Here is a 26,878-nt window from a genome sequence, read left to right as displayed (position 1 = left end):
CCAGCCAGGACCCAAGTTTATCTTCCTGGGTGCACAGAATGCCTGCCTTCTGGCTCTCAGACCCCGCCCCCATTAGAAACCTGTTAATGGCCCTGGTGCAGAAGATCCTCCTGTACCTTCTTCGGGTCCTCTGAAAACCCCAATGCAGACGCCTTGGGTTCAGGGCCTGGGTTCCTAGCAACTACAGCTGGGCTGGGATACCTGCAGTGCCTGCAGTTGGAGCAGAGGCTGGGGTAATGGGTCACATCTGAAGGTTTAGGGCAATGGAGTGAGGGGGACTCGAGTTACAATTCCAGAGCACTGTGTGGATCCTGCAGTCCTGGTTAGCAGCCCCAGTGCTGTCTACCCAGAGCACTGCTCCTGCCGGGACCTGAGTCGAACTTGAATACCAGGGATGGGTAGGGGAGGGCAGGGTGGTGGCTGTAGTGAAGTGCGGGTGCTGGGCTGCACCTGCATGCCGCGGCTGGTCGTGGTGGACACCTTCCATCTCCCATGCTTGGCGACAGCCAAGGTCTGCAGGCTACTGAGCAGCGGGGCAGTGCTGTCATCCCTGCTTAGTTCCAGTGTGGGCACACATCCTGGGAAGCACATGCAGAGTCATCCTGCTTAGTTCCAGTGTTGGTGCACACACGTCCTGGGAAGCACATGCAGTCATCCTGCTCAGTTCCAGTGTTGGTGCACACACATCCTGGGAAGCACATGCAGTCATCCTGTTCAGTTCCAGTGTGGGCACATGCATCCTGGGAAGCACATGCAGTCATCTCTGTTTAGTTCCAGTGTGGGCACACGCATCCTGGGAAGCACATGCAGATGAGACACCCAAGGAAATGCTCAAACCACACCTTGGAAAACAGGCTGGGGAAAGAAGTGTCATACCCTTGCACACCGTGCCTGTCACAGTGCTGTGGCTTTTGAACCAGGGCCACTTTCCAGCTGTGGGCAGCTGAGCCAGTCAGGTCTGGTTGGCTTTTAGGCACATAAAGCCCCATTTTAAAATAATTCCCTCCCGTAAGGTGCTGCCTAGAACTTGCCCCACACACTCCAAAATTCCAGGGCTTTGTTCCAGGGTTTGTTTTTTTTCCTATAGGGCGTGTGCGCTCGCCAGACAGACAGAAAGCGAGAAATCACCCCCAGGGGGGATGGCCATGCTGCAATCCCTTCTCCCCCATTCTCCTCTCAGGATCTTGGGCACGCACGCACATGTGCCCGGCTTGAGTTTTAAGCCACCAGGTCCGGGACACGAACCGTGGTCGACTATGTGGGAGTCCAGCGACTTAGCCATTATGCTAACTGCTGGTCCCCCCTTTTATTTTTTTGAATTGCCAGAGGGCACATATGCTTGCCAGAGGGGTAGAGGGGGAGCACCCCTCAATGGGACATGGCCACAGTGCAAATCCCTTCTCCATCTGTCCATCTGCTCGGGATTTGGTGCACACATGGAGATGGGCCCAGCACGTTTATCAAGCCACCAGAGCTGGGATTTGAACCTCATCTGGCCATGTGGAATCTGGCTCCTTAACAGGCCATGGGACCAGCCCTTCCAGGTTGCTGCTTCACCCCCCACTCAATTTTTTAAAAAAGACTTATTATTTAACATGCTACAGGACACGCATGCTCACCAGACAGACAGAGGGAAAGTGTGAGAGCAAGCTACTGCATCTGAGACTTGAACTGCAGCCAGCCATGTGGGAGTCCAGCATCTTAACCACTGTACCACTTGCTGGTCCCTCCCCCCCAGATTTCTGCCAGAGAGCAAGACACAGAGAAGAGAGGGGAAATGAGAAATCACCCCTCCCCCTGGGGGAGATGGCCATGTCACAATCCCTTCTCCATTTTCTCCTTGGAATTTTGGGTGTGTTCTCAAGCCGCTGGGTCTGGTACTTGAAATGCAGAGTTGGCCATGTGGGATCTAGCACCTTAACCACCACACCACTGCTGGCCCCCAGCTTGCTTCTTAAAGGAGGGGTTTAAACCCAAAGGGAAAGGTAGAAGAAAAAGGAACAAGTGAGTAGAGAGGCTGATTTGGTTTTTATTGTTATGTTTGGCTGGGTGCAAAACTGTCCTCCCCACCAGTGATCACCACTGGCTTCCTGGGAGGAACAGGTAGCAAAGATGGCTCCAGATGGCTCTGTGCTGCTGCTTTGGGCCTTGGGCCTTATCAAATGAGCACAGTGGGCTCCACCTTCCAACATGAAGTGCAAACTCTTCACAGTCAGACTTCACCAGGATGGAGAGGTGGTCAGAGCTGAAGGCACTTTTAATCAAGGAGCAACCTAATGCCCAAGTCCGCCTTCCTCTGGTTACTGGGATAAATCTAGACACCCGATTGGTGGAGAAGCAGCAGCCCTGTGCAGGGTAGTGCGCTGACTGAACAGGGCCCGTGGCCTGCTCACTGGTAGAACTTCTTGCTAGGGCTGCTGGCATGGTCCAGGAGCAGCTGGCACGGGGTGAACTGCTTTCCATAGGCAGCCTCGTACTTCCGGAGCCGGTCCACGATCTTCTGAGCACCGTACAGATCCACGAAGCGGAAGGGCCCTGAAAGCAGCAGCAGGACTCTGGTGAAGGAGACCGCACCACAAGCTCTAGGACAAAGTGAGACATGACCAACGAAACCAACCTCCGAGACAAGGGGGGAAGCCAAGGCCAAAGACGGCTCCGATGTCTCCCTCTGCAGGCGTGGCCAAGATCCCTTCCTGCAGGCACAAGACTGCCTCATTCACAAACCTTGTCACCAGGCGGTACTGGATGTCTTCGTCAGAGGAGCTGCAGGAGGAAGAGACACTCAGGCGGAGGAAGAGGAAAAGGGGAGGAGAGCAGGAGCCGCAGGCGCAGAAGGTGGAATGACTGTGGGTATGGGGGGAGGCCTACGGGTGGTTGGTACTCAGTCTCTGACTAAAGACGACTCTGCTGGGAGGCCGAGCCTTCCCCTTGGTAAACGTTCCAGGGGCCAGCAGGTGGCATGGGGTTAAGGTGCTGGATTCCCATGTGGCCATCTGTGGTTCGGGTCCTGACCCAATGGCTTGAAACTCACGCCAGGCACATGTGTGTGCATACCCAAAATCCCAAGAGGAGAATGGAAGAGAAGGGACTGTGGTATGGCTGTTCCCCCGGGGAGTGATTTCTCACTCTCCTTGTCTCTGTCTGTGTCTCTCCAGAAAGTGCATGTGCCCTGGGGCAAAAACCTTAAAAAAAAAAAAAAAAAATGTGCTGGGCTCCCACACGGGGTTTACCACGGTTCACGACCTGAGCACAGCGACTTGAAAATCCTACCAGGCACGTGTGTGCATGCCCAGAGTCCTGAGCGGTGAATGGAGAAGGGGCTGCGGCACGGCCATCTTTCCAGGGCCTCCTAGGGAGGTGGTATCTCACTTTCCCTCTCATTGTCTCTCTGTGGCAAGCACACATGCCTATGGCAAAAAACAAAAACAGTGAAGAAAGTGGAGCTCTCCTTTTCCTAATTAATATGAACAGGGCTCCCAGAACAGGGCCTGCCAGAGGAGAGCATCAGTATCTCTGGACATGAGCGACGGCCATCGGCTCACAAGTGATCGTGAAGCTCTGGGAGGTGGAGGGGCCCAGGATGCTCTGTCCTTCCAGCTCTCAGGACCTCATGGGGGAGGCGCACCTGTCCTTGCTGTCAACTTGGAGGCCAAGTGGGCGTGTGCAAGGGCTCTACTCGGCCGGCACCAGGACTCCCCTCCTGTTCAGCTCGGAGCAGCAAGGAAGTGAAAGCAGGCTGAGAAGCTGGAGCCACCAGAGAAGTATCTGTGGGTCTCTCAAAGAAACTTACACCTCAGGCTTAGGCGGCACCTTCACACTTGCCAAAACACTGTCCATGTCGGAATTCACACTCTTATTCTTCACACCCTCCTGGTAGATGTAAAAGCCCTTCCCAGACTTGCGACCTAAAAGAATCCAGAAAAGGGAGCATTACTATTCATTCATTCTCAGAGCACTGGCCCACGGGGTCTGGTCTCTGCTGCGGGCTCCTGCCTCTCATCTGAGTCCCGGACTCTGCCCAGCTCTCCCTGGCACATCAGTTGTTGTCAGGAGAGTTGGCAGGGAGGAAGATCTTCTGTTTCCTGGCACTTGGAAATCTGTTTATCTGGATGAAAAGCCCTGAGGGTCAGTGTGTGTGCCTGCACCTGCACACCGGCCCTGGGGTGCCCTGGTCCCAAATGCCGATTGTGTTGCTACTTTGCTAAGTAAGAAAGCCCCTCTCTGTAGCTCAACTGTAAGCTTTGTGTTCAAGTGTCAGTTTCTGCCCACGGGGGGCCAATGACATGATAACATCCAGGAGCAGAGCTTGCTCCTGCTGTGTCTGAGAAGTAGCCGAGGCCTCGGGTAAGCAGCAAGGGCCTGCCGCTCGCCAGGGAATGTCAGGGCCCCAGCAGGCTGGATCTCCGCCCAGGCCCCCGAGAGGAGGTTCTCTTGCCGTCCTCTGTGGAAGCCCCCATGACAGGGCTGTGTCGAGAACACGCTCTTACGCAGCTGCTACCTGTGCCACCGAGGCTCAATGTAAAAGCCCTTCCCAGACTTGTGACCCAGGAAGCCCTTGGACACCATCTGCTTCAGCAGGTCTATGTTTCCGCCCCCAAACCGCTCCCCGAAGGCTTTGCCTAGATCTTCTGCCACATGTTTTGCAACATCCACGCCAACTTCATCCACCAGTGTGGCAGCACCCACAGGAAAGCCAAAGCTTGTGGTCAGGGAATCCAGCTTCTTAGGGTCAACGCCTTCCTGAAAAGGAAGGGAAGCAGAGACCTCAGAAGATGGCCCTCCCAGATTCCCCACAAGGGGCCCCTGTACTAGCCCCTAGACCCAGACTTGTGCAAACCCACTTTTCTCCCCGTACCTGGCCAGGCCTAAAGACTAGTACTAGTTCATTCAGAGAAGCTCAAGTGGGGCCAAAAGTGGAAAGTCTAGGTCTTCTCTAAATCTACAGAACTTAAAAAAATATATAAATAAAAAGTTTTTTTTTTTTTTTTTTTTTTTGCCATAGAGCGCATGCACTTGTCAGAGAAGCAGACACAGAGGGAAAGTGAGAAATCACCTCCCAGCGGGGATGGCCATGCTGCAATCCCTTCTCCTCCATTCTCCTCAGGATTCTGGGCACGCTGGGTATGAGTTTTCAAGCCATCAGGTCTGGGACTTGAACTGCAGTTGGCCATGTGGGAGTCCAGCAACGTCACCACTACACCGTCTGCTGGCCCCCAAATCTACAGAACTTTAAGAAAGTTTAGAGATGGGGCTGGCAGGTGGCATGGTGAAGGCGCTGGACTCCCACATGGTGGATCATGGTTTCAGTCCCGGACCTGGCGGCTTGCTTCCTCACTTTCCCTCACTCTCTCTGGTCAAATGAAAACAATTCATAATAAAAAATGAAATTAAGTAAGAGAGAGTTTAGAGATGAACCAATGATCTATTCCCTTCATTTACAACTTGAATCTCAGTAGTGAGAGTCGATGGCGGACAGGACGAGTGTGCTATGACTGAGGGAATAGACTGGTGAGAGTCGATGGCGGACAGGACGAGTGTGCCATGACTGAGGGAAGAAACATTTACCAAAGAGCCCGGTGACCCCGCTTCTGGGTCAGGGTCCAGCGAGGAGGATTCTTCCCCCTTTCCTGCCAGGGAAATGACCTCGTGGCCCCTAGAGGGGTCTGTGTGCAGCAGACGCAGCACCAGTCAGACCACAGGGCCCTGCCTCAGGGTGGGTGCAGAAACAGCCTGTCAGGGCATGTCGGGCGGCCCCGGCCTGATGAGGCAGCGGGGAGCTAAGAGCCGAGTTCGAATTCCACCCACTTCAGCGCAGCCCTTTGACTCCCACTACCGTGTGGACAGGGAGGGCACAAGAGGGCCTTCCTGGAGAAGAGTCAGGAGTCAGGGTAGTGGGAGGAAGCAGCCTGTTCCTCGTCTGACCGCTGCTGGTTGGGAGGACTGGCTGAAGGACAGAAAGGTGCCTTGAACACTCCCGAGAGCAACACTGACCTGGAGGATCCGGATGACTTCCGACATCATGGGCGCAAGACACCTGGTGGTGTAGAAGCCAGGCCCGTCCTGCGAGACAGAGAACATGAGCTCACTGGCCCCGTTGCTGGTACGCCCAAACCCGAAAGCAGCCTCCTTTTCCCAGAAACCATTTCAAAATTTGAAGTGATTTAAAATGTCAATCAGAGTTCTTATAATTAAACTAAGGGGGAGGCCATACCAGGGGTCATCTGGCTTGCATCAGAGCGCACACGTAACTTCCTGGTCACATGCAAGGTCTGAGTGGCCAGAACTGGGCCACACCCCGGACACTCCCTGTTCCTACCCGATGCAGTGCTGCCCTTCCCGGAGACGACCACGGGGAAATCCTCTCAAGAGCTGCTGTTTCCCCAGCATAGCTACAGACAAGCCTTTTCAAAACTGCCGTTCTGTTACACACCTCCCTACCTTAACCACAACGATGACCTTCCCCTGCTTGAGACCGACGGCCACAGCTGATGCGGTCGTGTCCTTGGAGGTCTTCTCAGTCGTGATGATCTCCAGCAGCTGCATCTTGTCCCTAAGGGGGAGGCCATACCAGGGGTCATCTGGCTTGCATCAGAGCGCACACGTAACTTCCTGGTCACATGCAAGGTCTGAGTGGCCAGAACTGGGCCACACCCCGGACACTCCCTGTTCCTACCCGATGCAGTGCTGCCCTTCCCGGAGACGACCACGGGGAAATCCTCTCAAGAGCTGCTGTTTCCCCAGCATAGCTACAGACAAGCCTTTTCAAAACTGCCGTTCTGTTACACACCTCCCTACCTTAACCACAACGATGACCTTCCCCTGCTTGAGACCGACGGCCACAGCTGATGCGGTCGTGTCCTTGGAGGTCTTCTCAGTCGTGATGATCTCCAGCAGCTGCATCTTGTCCACGGGGGAGAAGTAGTGCATGCCGATCACCTGGCATGGGAACACCGCAGGTTAAGGACGCTGGGTGGAGGTGCCTCACCACACTTCATTTGAGCTATGGAGAGCCTGGAGAGAGGAGTCAGGCTACTGCTCGACCTGTCACGTGTCTGGCTCGCGGTTCTGGAACGCGTTCAGGGAGAAGCATTATTGGATTCCTTATTCGCTCCTAGAGCTTTTCACTACAGACATCTGATCTGGTCAATGCCAAAGTCATAGTGAAAGGCCAAACTAGACTCACAGGGTAAGAAGGAATGAAGGGTCCTCTTGTATTAAGGACGCTGATGGTTTAGGTGAGAGGACCCACTTTTTGTGGGAACGGACAAGCAGAAGAATCAGTCGATAGGCAGGGCTATCAGAGAAGCATTGCATTTCACACGGATGGTGCTCAGCACCAGGGTACTAGGTTCAAATAACACTCAGGGCACTGAACACTCAGGAGGTCAGTGACTCCCACAGTGCAGTCTGCAGACCCAGCGGTGTCAGGTCACCTGGGAATGCCAGAATTGCCATCGGCAGGCCCGCCCCAGACCTACTGAACTATACACACCACGTGAGCCCAGATCCGTGTTTTCATAAGCCCTCCGGGTGATTCTTAAGATTAAGGTTTGAGAACGACATCATTAAGCCAACAATTAGAAAGCCTTCATAAGAAAACTGTGGAAGTCTGACTCACTAATTCAGGGTTCTGCTTTCTCCCTCCACTTCAGCTGTAAGTCATAACTAGTACTACCCACCATTTCTCGACTGGTTACTACCCACCTGTTCTTTAATGCACTCACTGTGTCTTCCGTGTACCTAACCCATTTCAGCCCCGTGAAATGGTTAGCCTGACTGTCAGAAAAGGAGATGAGTGGCTCAGGGCAGTCAGTCAATGGCAGGGTGGGAGCTCCACGGGTCTGCAAAGCCTGACCACTCACCACTACGTGATCCACACGTCAGTGAGATGTTGCGCATATTTATCAATCCGCTCTTTTACTTATGTCTGAAATACTTAGGACCTGATTCACACTCAGTACGCCTGAGCATCAGGAATTGGACTTTATCGACATATCACTTGCATGCAATAAAAGACAGAGATCTTAAAGTGTTCAGTTCAGTGACTTTTGACAACTGTAAAAAGTACATGTCATTAGTACCCAAGCAAAATATATTCGTGTCACTCAGAAAGTGGTGTCAAAGGTCATCAACTCATCTGGATTGCTGGCCTTTCCCCACTGTAGCACTGAAGGGCCTGTGTCCTGGGACAGCTCTCAGTCCTGGGCAAACCAAGACTTGTCACTCTACTCGTGCCCCTTTGGTCTTACTTTGATATGGATGATGGGACGCAAGGAGATGAGAAAAGCGACTCAAGACACCTGGGGGCTAGGACTGTAAACTGGGACCTTGTTTCACTCCTCTGGGAGAGAGGTTAGCACCACACGGACAGCAATGGTTCTTCACTACGTTTTAACAGAGCAGGGCTTTGAGGGATGTGACAAGGCCAGACTGTCCATCTGCCAGGCCTCTAGACAGGCTTCATACTGTTTGTGTGTCTTCTCTCAGGGTCAGGCCATCAGCGGCCACATTCTGCTATGACCGTCTCCTCTAATCCGTGAGGCGCCGTGACACTGCCCCAGCAGGCAGAAAGCACGAGGGAACTGGCTTTTGTGTTTTTAGTATACAGGCTTTTTATTAACAATTTCAGCTGCTTAAAGATCTTTTATACCTTTGGCTGGTTCTGGTCAGCTGAGGTTAACTACTATTCTCAAAAAGGGACGTGCTTTGGCTCCTTGAATGATTTCACCTCCTCTATAATTCCTCTCGTAGGTAGTAAAGATAAATTTCCAGGCATCATTGCAAATGTTCCAGTGAAGGTGCTTCTACACCCAGCCCTTTTCGTGTCCTGGGGAGAAGCTCTAAGCGAACCCAAAGGTGGACATGTCCCACTACACTCCCTGATCCTCCATTCCCTGACCTGGAGCTGGAACCAAACCCATCCTGAACAGTCGCCAGACTCTGCTCTGTGGCTGAACTGAAATCGTGGAGCATCTTTTCTTGTTGTAGGTCTACCCAGCAACGCCTCATTGAAGGATAAAGTGGGTTTTATAGCCTGACCCTGAAAACTAAGGCCCATTAGAGATGCAAGTCTCCTATCAAAGTGCATTTCAGCTGTACCTGACTCACCCCTGAGTCTCACGCTGGTCACAGCACTAGCTTTTCTGGGCCCAGTTTCTGGGACTCACTCACACATTTTATAACCCACACCAGTCCCTTCTCCGTGCTCTCAGTCTTTATCGGTGAGCCGATGTGGTAAAACATCTCGGCCTTTCCCTCTGCTCAGAATTTACCTTTTCAGGCACAGCTGACGCGGTCGTGTCCTTGGAGGTCTTGTCAGTCGTGATGATTTCCAGCAGCTGCATTTTGTCCACGGGGGAGAAGTAGTGCATGCCGATCACCTTTTTAGGTCTTTTGCTGACGGCAGCAATTTCACTGATTGGGAGGGCAGATGTGTTACTGGCAAAGATACAGTGATCTGGAATCACCTGCAGGGGAAAAGCATTAAGAATGTGTCATATAATCCCGGGAGATGACAAAGCTATTGAGTGACACCTGGCACAACTGCTCAGCCAGCAGGTGTCACTCACCCAGACATTTACACCGGCCCTGCGCTCTGTGCTGGGGCCTGGGCTGGCCTTGTTCTTGTTCCCGTTCAGCCTTCCTCCAGTTACGGCCCATCATCGGGTCACCTAACTCTGACCTGAAGGCTCTATCTCAGCGACTAGGAACGAGATACCTTAGATAAACGCTGAAAGATGCCCTGGAATCAAGCTTCATTCAAGACCCAGCAAAAATGTCAACTTCTCTTGTTTAGATCTGCACCCAAGTATGGCAGCTGATGTTACCCCTGCATCCCTCCGCCCTTCACCTTTATAAAAATAAGCCATGCATGCCTATCTGCTCTCGCACGGTGTGTTAGTAAAAAACGGCGCTGCCACTGTAATTACACCTACAGAACATGAATACTCTGCACTCTACTCGCTTACACCCTGGAGAATAGTCTCTAATGCAGACTGTCTCAGCAGTCTGCCCATTATCCCAACTTATTCATGTTTTTATCCAGATGTCTAGGTGAAACATGGGAGCACACCTGTCCAATCTGTGCAAACCTGGCATAGGCAGAAGCCAAACGTCAGAGATGAGCATCGAGGTTAAAGACATTCAACCCACTGAAAAGTTGAGCCTACAATAAGATCAACTATAATGGAAATGAAGGTATAGTACTGTGTTAAAAGTTTTTTTTTTTTTTTTTTAAAAAAAAAAAAAGGAAAGAAAAGAACTGCAGAGACAGTTGATGGGCAAACTTCGGCTTGGTAATACACCTGTGATAAAGGGGACATGATTTTAGTTCATCAGAGTGGAATGAATTGGCAGTACAACATGGCTATAAAAATGCTAGCACGGGGTAGGGAGCAGCAGGTGGCGTGGTGATTAAGGCACTGGACTCTCACACGAATGACCATGGTCTGAGTCTCAGATCTGGTAGCTTGCTTTCTCACTTTCCTTCTCTCTCTGGGGAGCACACATGCCCAATAGCAAATTAAAAAAAAATAGGGACCAGCAGATGGTGTAATGGTTACTTGCTGGATTCCCACGTAGTTGACTGTGGATCAAGTTCTGGACTGGGTGGCTTAAAATTCATGCTGGGCACATGTGCATGCATGCCCAAAATCCCAAGAGGAGAATGGAGGAGACAGGGCTGTGACATGGTCATCCCCCTGGGGGGGTGATTTCTTGCTTTCTGTCTCTCTCTGTTGTGCACATGAGCCCCATAGCAAAAAATCTCTCTCTAAAAAAAATAATAAAAATAAATAATTAAAAAAACCCTACTTATTTAATTTTACTTATTACAGTTTTTTAAATTTGTTATAGGGTACATGCACTCACCAGAGAGAGAGAGAAAGAGAGAGGCAAAGTGAGAAAGTAAGCTGCCAGGTCTGGGACCAGAACTGCATTTGGCCATGGGAGTCCAGCACATTAATCACCATGCTATCTGCTGACCCCTAAAAAAATAACTCTTAAAAAACAAAAAAAATGCTAGCATGATCTCGAGTTGCATCCTTGGTGGGATGGCATCTGACAATGGGGTAAAATCCTCCATGAAAAGCAAGCCAACGTGGGAACCAGCAGTTAGCGTAATGGCTATGTCGCTGGGCTCTCACGTAGTTGACTGCGGTTCACATCCCGGACCTGGTGGCTTAAAACTCACACCGGGTGCGTGTGCGTGCGTGCGTGCCCAAGATCCCGAGAGGAGAATGGAGGAGAAGGGATTGTGGCGTGACCATCCCCCCTGGGGGGTGATTTCTTGCTTTCTTGTCTCTATGTCTCTCTGTCTGTTTGGCGAGCGCACGTGCCCTATAGCGAAAACAAAACAAAACAAAACAAAAAAACACCTCTCAAAAGCAAGCCAACGTCTCCAAAGGTGGCTGGTAATCATTCTCCCTCTTGTATAGTCTCCCTTACCCACAGTTTTGCTTTTCGCAGTCTGTTACCCAGAGTTAGCTGTGGTCCCAAGGTGTACTCACAGGTGGGTACACTAATATATTTTGAGCAAGATAAACCATATTCACTTAGTTTTTATTATAATATATTGTTATAACTGTTCTATTTTATCTTATCTTATTTATTTATTTATTTATTTTGGTTTTACTACAGGGTACATGCACTCACTGGGGGCAGAGAGACAGAGAGAAAGAAAGGAGAGAGAAGTCACCTCCCCAGAGGGGCTGGTCACACTGCAATTCCTTCTTTTCCATTCTCCTCAAAGTGAAGACTGGAATGTGTGTCTCATAAGCGGAATCTTTCCCCAGCAGAGCTGCCTGTCTGCCTTCTCAGCCGACTCAGTTCAGTCTGTGGTGGAGCAGGGGCCGTTCCCACATGAAGCCCTGCCTGCTTCCCTGCAGCCCTCTGCTCCAGTCAGCACCCTCTCCTGCGAACCACCTGCCCACTCAGTTCTGCTTATCCAGCTGACGGCGAGGCTAGGCCTTGGCCCCACCTCATGCCTGGATGACTGCCATTTCTCCTTTTGGGGCTCCTTCCTTACACCACCCACTTGGAGTACTTGTTTTGTTTATGTCACCATCTTGAGCACTGGCCACCCAGGGTTGGCTAGGTGGCGCAGAAGTGCTGCATTGCTCAGAGGTGCTGGCTCCACACGGAAGACGGTGTTTCAGTCCCCAGTCAACTGTTCATACGGAGCGGTGTGCCCATCATCCTGGCTGGCTGGGAAGGGCCAGGGGACTATCCTATTGGGTGTGCTTATCTTTCTGTCCCTCGAGTACACTTATGAAATAAAGAAGGAAATAAAAAAATAAATAAATAAGAATTGGCTACGTTGAATATTTGGGAGCAGGACAAAACACTTCCATGCATCCACTACTGCCTGGGTAAACGCTCTTGACTTCCTCTGCTTCCTAGACCTGAAGAACATTGGTTTGGCGTGCAGCCACCCAAAGTCTCAAGACATCTAGCCATCCTCCCACGTGAGCAAGGCTAACAAACCCTGTGCTTGGCTTAATACGCTATTTGCCTGTCTTCCTGTGGGTCTCAGAGTTGGCCTCTGTAACACATGCAGTGCATATGAGACCACAGAAAACTTCAGTCTGGAAAGGAGTAGTCCTACAAAAGGAACCATCAGTTTCCCAGGTTTATGTTTGTTTGTTTTTCTTCAATTTTGCCAGAGAGCACATGTGCTCACCAGAGAGAAACAGAGACAGAGAGAGAACATGAGAAAGCACCCCTCCCCATCATGGGGAACCATCATGCCCAAATCCCCTCTCTCCCCCTCCTTTTGGGAGTTCGGCCACACATGCACATGCACCTGGTATGTTTCTTAAGCTGCTGGGTCTGAGACTTGACTGGCACGGTTGGCCATATGAGATCCAGCTGCCTTAGCCACCGGGGCACAGGCTGGCCCCACAGTGCCTTTTAGAAAACCCTCGGAGTCCTCCACCACTACCCTAGGACAGACACGGCAGGCCTCTTACTTACGGCTTCTACTTCCTTCAGCACTTTGTGCTTGAGACTGAGGTCCTCAAACACAGCCTCGATCACCATGTCGGCCTTCTCAAAACCCTGGTAATCGAGCTGCCCAGTCAAGTTGCTGAAGATGGAATCTCTTTCAAAGGATGTTAGGGCTTTCTTCTTCACTTTATCATTCAATCTGGAAAACACACACTCCTAGTTAGAGGGGAGGAAACGGGGACTGACGTTGATCTACCGCCCCTTGGCCACACTGTGTCCTGCATCAACTCCCCATTTCGAGGGCACTGAGGAGGACTTGTGGTCCGCTCGTTGAGGGAGGGTACGAGCACTCAGGGACAGCTTGGCTCCCAAGTGCACGTTCTTTATACCACAAAATGCTTCTCAACGCCCAACTTATATAAGCTGTATCACTCATAAAACAGCGCAATTTGCCAAGGGGACTAAATACCATGAACACTCGCCAAGACATTGAAGGGCAGCTCTGGTCATTCTCTACCTGTGACAGGAGGACAGCCAGAATGTCCTAGACCATGTGGTCTGACACGGGCCTACGTACCATTCATTTTATGTGACTTTGTCATGTAATCTTCCGGAAGGCAGAGACCAAGTATTCTTTCTTATGCTGTGTTCTCAGTTTACTTTGCACACAGGATCTAGCACACACTGATTATGTAAAACATTAACTTAACAGGCCAGCATGTAGTGTGATTAAGGCACTGGACTCCCATGTGGTCAACCATGGTTCGAGTCCTGGACCTGATGCCTTGGAACTCAAGCTGGGTGCGTGTACATACAAGCCCAAAATCCTGATAGGAGAATGGAGAAGAAGGGATTGCAGTAGGGCCATTCCCCCCCAGGGATGACTTCTCACTTTCTGTCTCTCTCTGGCTCTCCAGCAAGCATGCCCTATAGCAAAAATCTCTCAAAAAACAAAAACCAGAATCTCCCTATGCCCATTAATTCAGGTTTCTACAAGGAGTGAAAAAGGATTCTCCTACTCAGACATTTAACTGATGATGAAGATGATGATTTTTAAGTTTCTGCCACAAGGTGTGTGCACGCACCAGAGACAGAGGGCAAGTGAGAAATCACCCCAAGGGGATGGGACATGCCGCAGTCCCTTCTCTCAGGATTTTGAGCATGCATACACACACGCCTGGGTGTGATTTTTGAGCCTCTGGGTCCAGGACTGGAATTGCCGTCAATCATGTGGGATCTAGCACCTTAACCACCATGCCATCTGCTGGCTTCTTAACTGAGTTCTTTTTTTTTTTTTTGGAGAGGTTTTTGCTATAGGGCGCATGTGCTCGCCAGACAGACAGAGAGACAGAGAGACACAAAGCGAGAAATCACCCCCCAGGAGGGATGGCCACGCCGCAATCCCTTCTCCTCCATTCTCCTCTTGGGATCTTGGGCATGCACGCACACATGCCCGGCATGAGTTTTAAGCCACCGGGTCCGGGATGCGAACCATGGTCGACTACGTGGGAGTCCAGCGACATAGCCATTACGCTAACTGCTGGTTCCCTTAACTGAGTACTTCTTATTGCCAGGGGAAACAGGCTTGCTTAGGTTCAATTTGAGGACATTTTCAGAATGAATGAGTTTTTCTCTGAATGAAGAATGAAGCTAACTATTTATTAATATCTTTAACCAAAATAAGTAAAGCCATAAGTAAGTTCCAAGAAGTTGTCAATTAAGATCATAAAAGGATGTGCTCTTGGTTTCTGACCACTATGACAACAGTCAGCAGATACTTGTCAGAGCTCAGGACACTACCAGTAGCTCTCTCTTTTTTTTCTTTTTTCCTTTTTTTTGAAGAGGTTTTTGCTATAGGGTGCATGCGCTTTCCAGAAAGAGAGAGACAGACAGACAGAAAGCAAGAAATCACCCCCCAGGGGGGATGGCTACGCTGCAATTCCTTCTCCTCCATTTTCCTCTCGGGATCTTGGGCATGCATGCACATGCGGCCAGCGTGAATTTAAGCTACCGGGCCTGGGACTCGAACCGCGGTCGACTACATGGGCGTCCAGAGACATAGCCATTACGCTGCTATTCCCAGTAGCTCTAATTCTCGTGCCTAAGGAACTGTTTCCAAGAGCGGACAGGAGACATGTCCCAAGTCAGCACACAGTGAGCGGTGCCAGAACCTCGTGCTTCTAAAACAAAAAGGGAAACCTGGAATGGCTGTATCCAAAAGAGGTCAAGGAAGGGCGCTATTCTAGAGTAACAATTTCTTTCTTTCTTTCTTTTTTAAAGTTTTTGTCATAGAGTATGTGTAGTCACTCCTGTTTCCAAGAGCGGACAGGAGACATGTCCCAAGTCAGCACACAGTGAGCGGTGCCAGAACCTCGTGCTTCTAAAACAAAAAGGGAAACCTGGAATGGCTGTATCCAAAAGAGGTCAAGGAAGGGCGCTATTCTAGAGTAACAATTTCTTTCTTTCTTTCTTTTTTAAAGTTTTTGTCATAGAGTATGTGTACTCACTCGAGAGAGGGAGAGGGAAAGTGAGAAATCACCCCCTAAGGGGATGGCCGTGCTGTAATCCCTTCTCCTTTCTTTTCCTGGGAATTTGGGCATACAGGTACACACGCCTGGTGTGATTTTCAAGTCGTCAGGTCTAGGACTTGAACTGCAGTCAGCCATGTGGGAGTCCAGTGCCTTTACTACCGTGCCACTTGCTGGTCCCAAGTAACAACTTCTTTTGGTGATGGTATGAAATGCTGCTTTGGGACATTTAAAGGCTAGTTCCAAGGCAATGCTGCCACCGAGCACATACCATTAACATTTTTTCTTTATTTGTGATGAAGTATGTGCACACACGTGTGAGAGTAAAACGGAGACTGAGGAACACTTTCTACAGGGTCTACTCATGCCATGATCCCCTTCCTCTGGTCCTGCAGATCCTCTGTGGGCTCCTGGGCACCTCTGTGTATGCTGGCAGGTTTCCTGTAGACTCGGCTGGGGATTCGAACCTGTCACAATGTGGGATCCATCTTCTTTTTCTTTTTAAAGAATTACTTTATTATTATAACTATTTTAATTTGCTACAGGGTACATGTGCTTATCAGAGAGAGAGAGAAAGTAAGAAATCAAGCCACCAGGTCTGGATTCAAATTGTGGTTGGCCATGTGGGAGTCCACTGCCTTAACCACCATGCCACCGGCAGGCCCCACCTCTCTCTTTTCCTTTTAAGTTTGCTATAGGGCATGTGCGCTTGTGGGGGGTGGGGAAGGAGAAGGAAAGGGGGAAAGAGAGAAAAGAGAGAAAGAAAGAGAAAGTAAGAAATCATCCACAGGAGGAATGGCCAGGCTATAATCCCGTCTCCATTTTCCTCTTGGGATTTTGGGCACACATGCACAGGTGCACTGCATGTTTTTCAAGGCATTAGGTACGGGACTTGAATGTCAGCCATGTGGGGTCCAATGCCTTATCATCACACTGCTGGCTTGACCTCCAACTTTTTGAAAATCAAAATCTTACTACGACTGCTTATTATTTTACAAACATGTGCCAACATGATTAAACCTGCCAGGTCCTGGCTAGCATTATGTCAGCAATATATGAGCTTCTCTGCAGAAAAGGAATAACAACGTATTAATACATAATCCGGTTAAGAAACAGAGGAGCTGACTCAGCTAAAAGCCACGCACAGGGCAGGCTAAGTGAAGCCGGCCTGTCCATTACATCTGAGGAGAAAACTGCGCTGAAAGCAATCCTCCGTGCGGCCAACGCACTGCTTCATCTTCCCCTCTGTCAAGCAGGCAGTAAGAACGGAGGTGAGGATGGAAGGAGGGCAGGAGGGAGAAGAGTATTCACCCTTCATTATTCAGAAGTAAACGGAGACACGGTCTGTGAGGCCCGAGACCCTGTGGCCTGGTCAGGTCAGTGTTCTGCTGCAGTGACACCAGCCACCATGCCAGGCTCACAGGCTCTGGCTCAGTCCTGACCTCGATCCTTTCAGCAGAGACACAGGGTCCCACTGTTCTAATAACCCTGAACAATAAATACACAGCAATTCTGTAAACTATATCAAAATCTAGAAACCTGAGAATTTCTAGTCTGATACTGAAGTGTTAAATAAGTGGCATTTAAAAATTGCTACCAGATAGGGTCAGCTGCACAATGCGGTGGTTAAGCACTGTGCAGAGGGAGCCAGATCCCACGTGGCCAAGTGCAGTTCAAATCCTAGCCCTGGTGGCTTGAAAATGCACTGGGTACATGGGCCTGTGTGCCCAGGACCCTGAAGGATGGAGAAAGGAGGAGAAAGGGCTGTGCTATCGCCTGGCCCCACTGGAAGGCGTGCTTTCTCTCTCCTTCCGGCGTGCACACATGCCCTTTGGCATTGGGGAAAAAATCTACAATGTGTTTTCTTCTGCACTCAGACAATAATGTTGATGGGCTATAAAATCTAGAAATAACTGAGGTGAACCACATAATGAGTGTTTCTAAAATTCAAAGGACCCTTGGCTTAACTATATAGTATCTACTACTCACGTTCACAAAAAAAGCCTCTGATGGTAAGAAACTCCCAACACAACCATCAAAAAAAAACAACAAAGTCGGGCCAGGAGGTTAACCTTCTGTCCTCACCTCCCATACTTACTGCCAATTTTGCAGAGCAGAAGATGAAGCAGGATGTTGGCTACACAGGGGATTGGTTTCAGTGTAAGGTTAAGGGTCTGGATCCCACATGGACAACTTCGAGGTTCAAGTCCCAGACCAGGTGGCTTATCAGACGTGTGTGCATGTATGCCCCAAATCCTAAGAGGTGAATGGAGAAGGGACTGCAGTGTGGCCATCCCCTCTGGGGCACAATCCCCCCTCCACTCCCTGCAGCAAGGGTACATGCTCTATAGCAAAATGGAAAATAAAACAGTAAGCATTCTAACTCCTGGCAAAGTCAGAGAGGCTTACCCTTTGAACACCTGCTGCTGTCCTCGGCCCAGCCCGGCTAGTGTGGCATCTTTCAGTATGGTCTTCAGCCCCTTATCCACGGAGACCTGGGCAATGCCGGCTCCCATCAGTCCTGCACCCAGAATAGCTAGATGCCTGAAACAGAAGGGTGAAATGACTTTTGGCAAATAACTTACTCATTTCAGTAAAAATGGAAGATTGCCCAAGGTATCATACAATAAACCAACTAAAGCAGGCAGAGCGGTGTTTCAAGTAACATCATCTTTAAAATAATACAGCTTTAATGAACCATTGCTTTTTAAAGTTACGGTAAATGTAAAAAATCCATTAGGTCTAAAAGAATTGGTCTCCCCAAGATGACAGAATTAGACTCATGTCAGTCAGGTGTGCTGAAAAGAAAACGACCTAGTTTATGTGTAAATCAACATGTGTATTTTTGTTTTCAGAACGAAAGCTAACTTGCCCAGAGACTAACAACCTATCTCTCTCTCTCTTTTTTTAAAGACAGAGCACTGCTATGTTATGGCTTTCTTGCCTTGGCCTCCCGAGTAGCTGGGACTATAGGAGCACCCTTCCCATGCCAGGGGGTGCTGGCAATCAAACCCGGGCCTCCCGTGCGGCCTCAGCCTGCAGAGAAGCAGCACTGACCAGCTTGGACTCCTGCAGCTGGGCCTAAACCCTTCTTAGTTATTTACTTAATTGTTAGTGATTTTATAATTTTCTAGTCTCCTTTCACTTCTCCTGGAGTCAGTGCCTTTATCACCTCTTGATCATTTCGAAAGTCTCCTTGATGGCCTCTGCTTCTAGATCCTATCCCACCCTCCAGTACTTCTAGTCACATGTACTTCCCTGCCCTTTTCACTCCCAAATTCCTCTTGGTCCTGTGAGGACCACCTGAGGTGCCCTGAAGTATTCAAGAATGACTTCAAGTCGTTATTTTTGTCTCTTCAAGGAAATACTAAGTATTTTGAAAATCAATATCCTATCTGACCATTCTTCTCAGTTCTCCATAATTCTGAAACACCATGTTAGGTTCCCACAGTAAATACTTTTTTTTTTAAGAGTTATTTTATTTAACTTTATTTTTATTTATTTATTTATTTGACCAGAGAGGGACAGAGTGAGAGAGAGAGAGAGAGAGAGAGAGAGAGAGAAAGAAAGTGAGAAAGCAAGCTGCTACGTCAGGAACTCAAACTGTGGTCGGCCACAGGGAGTCCAGTGCCCTCAACCACCATGCCACCTGCTGGCTCTCACAGTACATAGTTTTAAAAATGTTTTTAGAATCAAGTCTTTCATAAAAGAACCCTGAGTTTATAACACTGTAGACCCATATTAGAGTTGTAGTGCATGATAAAATGTTATTCCTAACTATTCAGATTGTAATGTTCAAAAATCATACACAAGTGACCAGCAGATGGCATAAGGGTTATGTCGCTGGACTTCTATATGGCTGACCACAGTTCGATCCTGGACCTGGCGACAGCTTCAAAGTCATGCTGGGTGTGTATGCATGTGTGCCCCAAATCCCAAGAATGAAGGAGAAGGGGTTGTGGCATGGCCATCCCCTCCGGAGCGTAATTTCACTCTTTCTGACACACACACACTCTCTCTCTCTCGTGAGTGCATGCACCCTATAGCAAAAATCTCTCTCTTAAAAAACAACAAAAATGAGCCCTGAAAAGGAAATCTACATTTAAGTCCCAGCAGCATCTTCCAAATGCAGCTTTGTAATAATACAAATATTTATATGGTGAATGTTAAGTAATTACAAGACAATGAAAAAAATAGAGAAGCAAAGAACAGGAACTAAAAACAAGATTAGTTCCCAGCAGCATCTTCCAAATGCAGCTTTGTAATAATACAAATATTTATATGGTGAATGTTAAGTAATTATAAGACAATGAAAAAATAGAATAGAGAAACAAAGAACAGGAACAAAAAACAAGATTAGAACATTTACTAAATCAAAATTAAAAATTCTATTTGACAAATGACCCCGCAGAATTAAAACCACCACAGAATGGGAAGAAACCTATGACATGGATATCAGACGAAGGGTCACTGCTGTGGGAATACAAAGAACGTGTACGTGTCAGTTAAAAAGACAGCCCAGTAAAATGGACAAGGACTATAAAGCAATTCACAAAAGAAGAAAACAAATTGCCAACACAGATGTTCAGTTCTCCTACTAATCTGGGAAATGCAAATTCCAAAGAGATACTTTACCCACACTAGACCGGCAGAAATTTAAGCATCGGTAAAGGTGTTGGAAGAAAAAAAAAAGGATTCTTTGGGTCAGCCTGTGCTATGGTGGTTAAGTCAGCTGGATCCCACGTGGCTGGCTGTGTAGTTCGAGTCCTGAACCCAGTGGCTTGAGAAACATGTAGAGCATGTGTGTGTACACTCAAGACCCTGAAAGGAGGGAGAAATGGAGAAGGGATTGTGGTGTGATCATTCCCCTTTGGGGAGGGGATGCTTTCTCTTTCTCTCTGTCTCTGGCAAGCACATGCACTTTTTGGCAAAATAAAAAAAAAAAAAGTTGATTTCCTTCACTCATGGCTGATGGAAGTATACTTTGCCCTACCTTGGCGGGCAAATTTGTTAAAGCCCAAACTGCATATTTTATCACTTAGTAAATTCTACTTCTCACTATCTGGCCTACAGAAATGCACTTAGGCACAAGATGACCCGGGGTGATGAACAGTTTTATGTTTGTAATAATGAAAAATTATTAGTGAATTATTTAATTTTAATTATTAATGTATAATAATAAAACAGCCATCGACTCATCTGCTGGTGACTGAAAAGAATGTTAACTGATGCATACCAATCTAGCCTCTACTAAGAACAAATACAAGTTACAGGACCCATACTAAAAACAAGACTGGCACATACTAAAAACAAGATTTTTTTTTTATGTTAAAACATTCAAACCAGGGGCCAGCAGATCCAGCTGTAATGGTTACATCTCTGGACTACCACGTAGTCAACCGTGGTTTGAGTCCCTGACCTGGTGGCTTAAAACACGCCAGGCACTTGGGCATTCATGCTCAAGATCCCGAGAGGAGAATGGAGGAGAAGGGATTGCAGCGTGGCCATCTCCCCTGGGGGGTGATTTCTCGCTTTCTGTTTCTCCGGTGAACACATATGCCCTCTAGCAAAAGTCTCTCTAAAAAACCACCACCAAAAAACACAACGCTCTGCCATGCTCACCCAGAGGGGAGGACCCCAGGGGTTGTCTGGAGAGCTCCCTGAGTACACCGGGTACTTGCTCAGGAGCCAGGCAAGCTGAGGCTGGGGAGGACTGCTGTGTTAACTCTGCTGGGAGTGTTCTCTTTCTCTCTTGTACAGTATAGATAAATAGGGAAAAAACAACAAACCTAAACCACCCAGCCTGCTGGCACAACCTATAGCAGACCTAACTATGCTGCTGCTGGAGGCCACAGGGCCAACTGAGGGTTCAGATCCCTGGGGTGGTCTGAAAGTGTACCAGGCATGTGCACGTGTGCTGAAGATCCTAATGAACCAAAGGGCTGGGGGAGGGAAATGGCAGTGTGACAAGACCCTGTGGAGGTGCTTTCTTCTCTCTTTCATATGTATGCGCGTGCTGCCATAAATCAAAAAATAAAACCTAATTTAAAAAGAGAGAGAGAGAGAGAGAGAGAGAGAGAGAGGGCTGGCTCAGTGGTAACGTGCTGCTCGAGCAATCCTGAGTCCAAACAGGAGGTGGTGGGACTGGTTCCCTGAGTGATGGAACACGCTGACACACATGCCCATGGCCCTGGCTGGCTGACGGCAGTGAGCGTTATGTGAAAGACACAGTTCAGACGGATTCCAGATTCTATCCGGAAATCACCCCTCTCGGCTAGAATCTTACCTGTTTCATGAGACTTCTTTTCCATTTCGTGTTCTATTTCAGATTGAAATCTCATTAAAGGTTAGAGAGTGGAGAAGGAAGTAACACTAGTAACTTCTCTAAGATCCTTCACAGAATCCCGCTAGAACAAGGTTTCTTTTTTTACATTTAATTTTATGTATCATCACCATTATTATTATTTTAATTTGATTTGATCAGAGTGAGACAGAGAGAGAGAGGGAAAGTGAGAAAGCAAGCTGCCAGGTCTGGGACTCAAACTGTGGTTAGCCATGAGGGAGTCCAGTGTCTTAACCACACCACCCACAGGCCCCGAGAACAAGGTTTCTTAATCTCGGCACTTCCGACATTATGGACTGGACACTCCTTTGTCGTGGGGTGTCCTGTGGCTGGAGGCTGGTGGGCTGTTCAGCAGTGTTCTGGCCTCCAGCCTCAGGATGCCATGGCATCTTTCCCTCCCGGCTGTGAAAATTGGAAATGTCCCCAGACTTTGCCAAGTGTCTCCTCGGGGCAAAACTACCCAGGGTGAGACACTGACATGGAAGGTGACTTCAGAGCATCAATAAACCTAAGATGCTTAAGAGCCACCAGACAACACAACACTGAAAAAGCTTGCTGATGAGAACAGACAAGCAGCAGGCAGGTAGAACTGCCCAGGCTTAGGTTGTACGGTAAAAGACAGGCAAGATCTCAACCACTGCAACGTGGCTTTACGGTAATGAGGAAAGTATGAGCTCCCAGAGACAGCACCTCGAGTCACGGGAAGAGACCATTCCACAGTGCAGAGTGTGTGTGTGTGTGTGTGGGGGGGGCTAGGAAGGGGGACCTAACTCAGACTGAGAGGGCATCAATACGAGACAGCAAGGCTCAGGGGGAGTCACCAGAGGCTGACTCAGAACAGAACTCTGCGAGTCAGGACGTTCTTGGCACAGGCCAGGGCTCTAATGTGCTTAGACAGAGGAGGGCACGACTGAATTAGGATACAAATTTAGTCTGGTAGATTTTCAGACTTCTATAAGCGCTGTATGGAGTAAAATTCACCAGGGCATCTTAGGCAGAGTTTAACTTACTTCACATCCCTCTGTGGAGCTCCAAACTTATTCTTCTTGCACAGGACCTGGCCATGGTAAAGTCCCATCAAGGCCTTTGATTCTTTGGTCATTGCAAGCTCTCCAAATTTCTGAAAAGTAAAGGGAACGAGAAAAGGGAGAACTTCACTGTCGAGGCAGTGTGGATTCCTGCAGTTCAGGCTCTCTGCAGAGCAGAGGGCGTGCACGTATCAGCTTAGATCTCCCAGGGCCCTCGGTGGCTGGTGCCTGGGCTGCAGAAGTCTGCCTCCTGCTGATCGGTCGCCTCCTTGCTCTCCTCACTCACCCAGAGCACTTTCCAATCACCGCTCGGGAAAAGGTTCCGGATATACCTGAGCCCTGAGATTCTTTCTGTCAGAGTGTGTGTGGTAATCTTTTTCACACTATTAGTCTCAGAGCCAACACGGGCCTTTGCAATCATCTCAAATCAACCCTCTCATTGTAAAGACTGGGAAGAGGAGGCCCAGAGAAATCAAGCGACTCTGCTAAAAGCCATCCTGCCTCCAAGTGGCAGAAATGGACTTGAACCCGACAGCCTGATTTCTGACTCGGTCTCTTTCTACTTGGTCTTCCTTGTCCTTCTGCCCCATGAAACCTACCACTTTAAAAAGTACCTGAACACTTATGTAGAACGAGTCTCAACTTACTGGTTAAAAGCAAATATTTAGAATCTGGGTTTGACAGAACTGGGTTTGAATCCTGGCTCTGCCATTTCCTCACTGTGAGGCTTTCTTCATCCTTAAAGTAGGAAAAACAATACTCAGCTTACAGTATTGCTGTGAGGATTAAATGGGAACACTGGTAAATGACTAGGGTCGCCGTGGTAGCTATTACCAGCATCACTAAAATGTACGATAGGATTACATGGTTACAAATAGCCTTTCAAAGCAATCCCTCTAATACAGCTGCTTCCATGCCACGCTCCAGTAAGAACATGAAAGAATGTTCCCCAGAAGTGATGTTTTCCTCATCTTGGTACAGCATGCTCTTTCCAATAAACCAGTAATTTTCAAACTGTGGGTAAAGCCCATCAGGGGTCATGAATTTAGTGGGTTTTGATAACCACTTATAAAATGCTCAGTATGATTCACACAGGGAGGACAATTACTGATCTGGTGAGCTCATGCTTCAGTTTTACTGCACATATGTATATGTGTACCTGGTTTTATTTATTTATTTATTCATTCATTCTTTTAGGTCTTTGCCAAAAGCTGTGTGTGCTTGCTAGAGAGACAGAGAGATGGAAAGTGAGAAATCATCCCCTGGGGGTATGGCCACATCACAATCCCTTCTCCTCCATTATCGTCTCAGGAGTTTGGGTATGCACGCACACAAGCCCGGCATGATTTTTAAGTTGCCGGGTGTGATTCTCAAACTCCAGTCAGTGATGTGGGAGTCCAGCACCTGTTGCCGGGTGTGATTCTCAAACTCTGGTCAGTGGTGTGGGAGTCCAGCATCTTAGCCCCTATGCCACTTGCTGGCCCCACCTGGTTATATTTTGAAAAATCAGAAATGGGGCCAGCAGATGGCATAGCAGTTACGTCGCTGGACTCCCACATAGCTGACTGCAGTTAAGAGTCCTGGACCTGGTGGCTTCAAACTCACTCCAGGCATTTGTGCGTGCAAGCCTGAGATCCAGGGAGAAAAAGGGATTGCGGTGTAGTCATCCCCAAGGGGTGTGATTTCTTGTTTTCTGCTCTCTAGTGAGCGCATGCTCCCTATGGCAAAAAAAAAAAAAAAAAAAAAATCAAAACAAAAAGAAAAAAAAAAAAACAAGAAACAAAAAACCAGAGATGTACCATCAACAAGAAGGTCTAGTCCAAGAAATATTTTTCTGGTACCTGAGCTCTTCAGGTATCTTTCATCCTATCATCAAAGAGCAGTCACTCTTCAATGATTGCCTAAAATTTAAAAACAACCCAAGCCACTTAAGCTACCAATTTGCTCAGTCAGTGGACACATCCCTTTGCCTTCATCTTATACAAGGTATTAAGACCCTTTTTTATTTTCTAATTCACTAAAGAGAAGTGAGGCTTCAAAGTTTCATTCTAGGCCCTAACAAGTAAGAAAAATACTTTCCACCACTGAATTCATTTTATCACAACGAACCAGCTCAACTACAGAATAAAAAACTTCCGAGGGGGCGGGGGCAGCAAGTGGTGTGGTGGCTAAGGGCACTAGACTCCCACACGGCCAACCGTACTTTGAGTCCCAGACCCGGTACCTTGCTTTCTCCCTCTCTCTCACTCTGACTCTCTCTGGTCAAATTAAAATAAATAAATAAAAGTTAAATAAAGTCATTAAAATAAACAAACAAAAAACTTCCAAGTGATTCCTTTTGAAAGGATTATCTCTGCTCCTATTTCTGTTGGGTTGTCAGCAAAGTCATGATGCATTTTTGCACAGAAAAACAAAAACAAATGTCATGGTTTTCCCACAACCTCATAATTGAGAGCAGGTTCAAATATCTGTAGACCACCAGGGTTTTATTTCATTTGTTTTGTTTTAAATTTCTTTCTTTTCTTTTTCTATTTTTTTTCAATTTGCCAGAGGGCACATAAACTTGTCAGAGAGACAGAGAGAGGGGCGGAGGAAGAAGGAACCCCTCCAATGGGCATGGTCATGCCACAATCCCTTCTCCATTTCTTCCTTCTTTTGAGATTTTTGGGCACACATGCATATGTGCCTGGCATGTTTTTTAAGCCACCAGGTCCAGGACTTGAACCAAGTGGTTGGCCACCTCCCTTAATCACTAGGCCATGAGCTAGCCCGACTACCAGGCCTTTCTTAGTATCTACGTGCTCACTGTGTTGGTCATAAGAAATGATAACCACTGGGAGAAAAAATGTTTTACTAAAGCTCTGGATGCTCTTGCTGTTTTCAGTTTGTATAGTGTTCGAACTTTGGCTTTCACCTACCTTATTTAAAAATAAAAACTGAAAAGAGATAACTTTACCTGAGATTCAGAGAGATAACCAGCATCATTCCCTTGCTCGAGTCCAGTCTTGACCACCTAAAAACACACAGAACATGTGTTCAGTATCGGAACAGATTGGAAGGACATATGTGGGATTTCAAAAAGTCTGTGGGAAAATGGAACTAAGTATGAGTTTATCTTAGTACCAAAAAACACCTGAAATGCACAGTTTTTTCATAATACACATTTTCTATGAATATCTTGAAGACCCTCTGCACAATAATGCTGAATAAAATTGCCGCGGTTGTTAGCCCACAGAGAGGAAGTCCAAAGTCTAAGCTGGAGTGAGAGAGAGGACTGAGGTACGGGCTGCCCTGTACGGATGTAATCCTCCATCTTTGAGTCAGCTGTGACACCTGCGTGAGAAGGAAGGAGAAGGAAGAAAAGGCCGACATCCCTCTTCTAGCTTCCCTCCTATACTCCAGACACAGGCAGAGCTTCCTCTCGCACTTCAGGCCCTTTTCTTTCTGTTTTCTTCCACAGATGCATAATCGAGTTGATGCCATGAATCATAAACCCCACGAAGTTCAATGTAACATTTGGGGTAAGTACTGTCCTCATTTATGTCTGCAATGAAGACATGACCCTGTACACAAGTCACCGTGATTTATGGGCACAGCAAGTTGTTTTCTTAAATAACAAACAAATCTACATCCCTGCCTTCTCTAAAGAACTACTGCTTGAATTTTCTGTAATATCTGAACTCACCATATCTACATTTAACTCACAATCCCTCGCTAGCAAGTCTCCCACTACCTTCCTAGCTTCACTTTTACTATTTCAGAGTTTTACTCCAACTTCAAGCCTCAATTACCAGGACAGCCTGTTAATTCACTGTTCCCCTTATCTCTCCTCCTGACCCATTTTTATCTACTACCGTGAAAATAGTTCTCTATTCTACATAGGATGAACAAAAGTTTTCTCAATTATTACCAACCTTCAAAAATCTAGCTTCGGGGCCGAGTGAGGCGGCGGCGGGCGGAGGGGCCCTGCGCCGGCCCACCCGGGCCGGCTGCAGGCCCCCACCACCCCCGGGACCCACGCCCAGCAGGGGGGC

General features: G+C 48.2%; 1 protein-coding gene across 1 annotated transcript in view; it reads right to left on the bottom strand.

Annotated features, from left to right (window-relative positions):
* Positions 1-2,009: 2,009 nt before the first annotated feature.
* HADHA (hydroxyacyl-CoA dehydrogenase trifunctional multienzyme complex subunit alpha) overlaps positions 2,010-26,878 on the bottom strand; it is a gene marked incomplete in the record, with an annotated part of 49,093 nt that continues 24,224 nt past the window's right edge. Inside the window, 11 exon segments of the mRNA XM_006162229.3 lie at positions 2,010-2,535; positions 2,618-2,763; positions 3,791-3,905; positions 4,545-4,740; positions 5,992-6,060; positions 6,796-6,936; positions 9,381-9,467; positions 12,973-13,144; positions 17,883-18,017; positions 22,827-22,936; positions 25,801-25,857. Of these exon segments, the coding sequence (XP_006162291.2) occupies positions 2,390-2,535; positions 2,618-2,763; positions 3,791-3,905; positions 4,545-4,740; positions 5,992-6,060; positions 6,796-6,936; positions 9,381-9,467; positions 12,973-13,144; positions 17,883-18,017; positions 22,827-22,936; positions 25,801-25,857 (1,374 nt within the window).

Source organism: Tupaia chinensis, unplaced genomic scaffold (genome assembly GCF_000334495.1).
Source record: "Tupaia chinensis unplaced genomic scaffold, TupChi_1.0 Scaffold139757_1, whole genome shotgun sequence".
NCBI classification, from domain to species: domain Eukaryota; kingdom Metazoa; phylum Chordata; class Mammalia; order Scandentia; family Tupaiidae; genus Tupaia; species Tupaia belangeri.
Note: the sequence above shows the minus strand (reverse complement) of the source record. Positions and strands in the feature narration are given on the sequence as shown.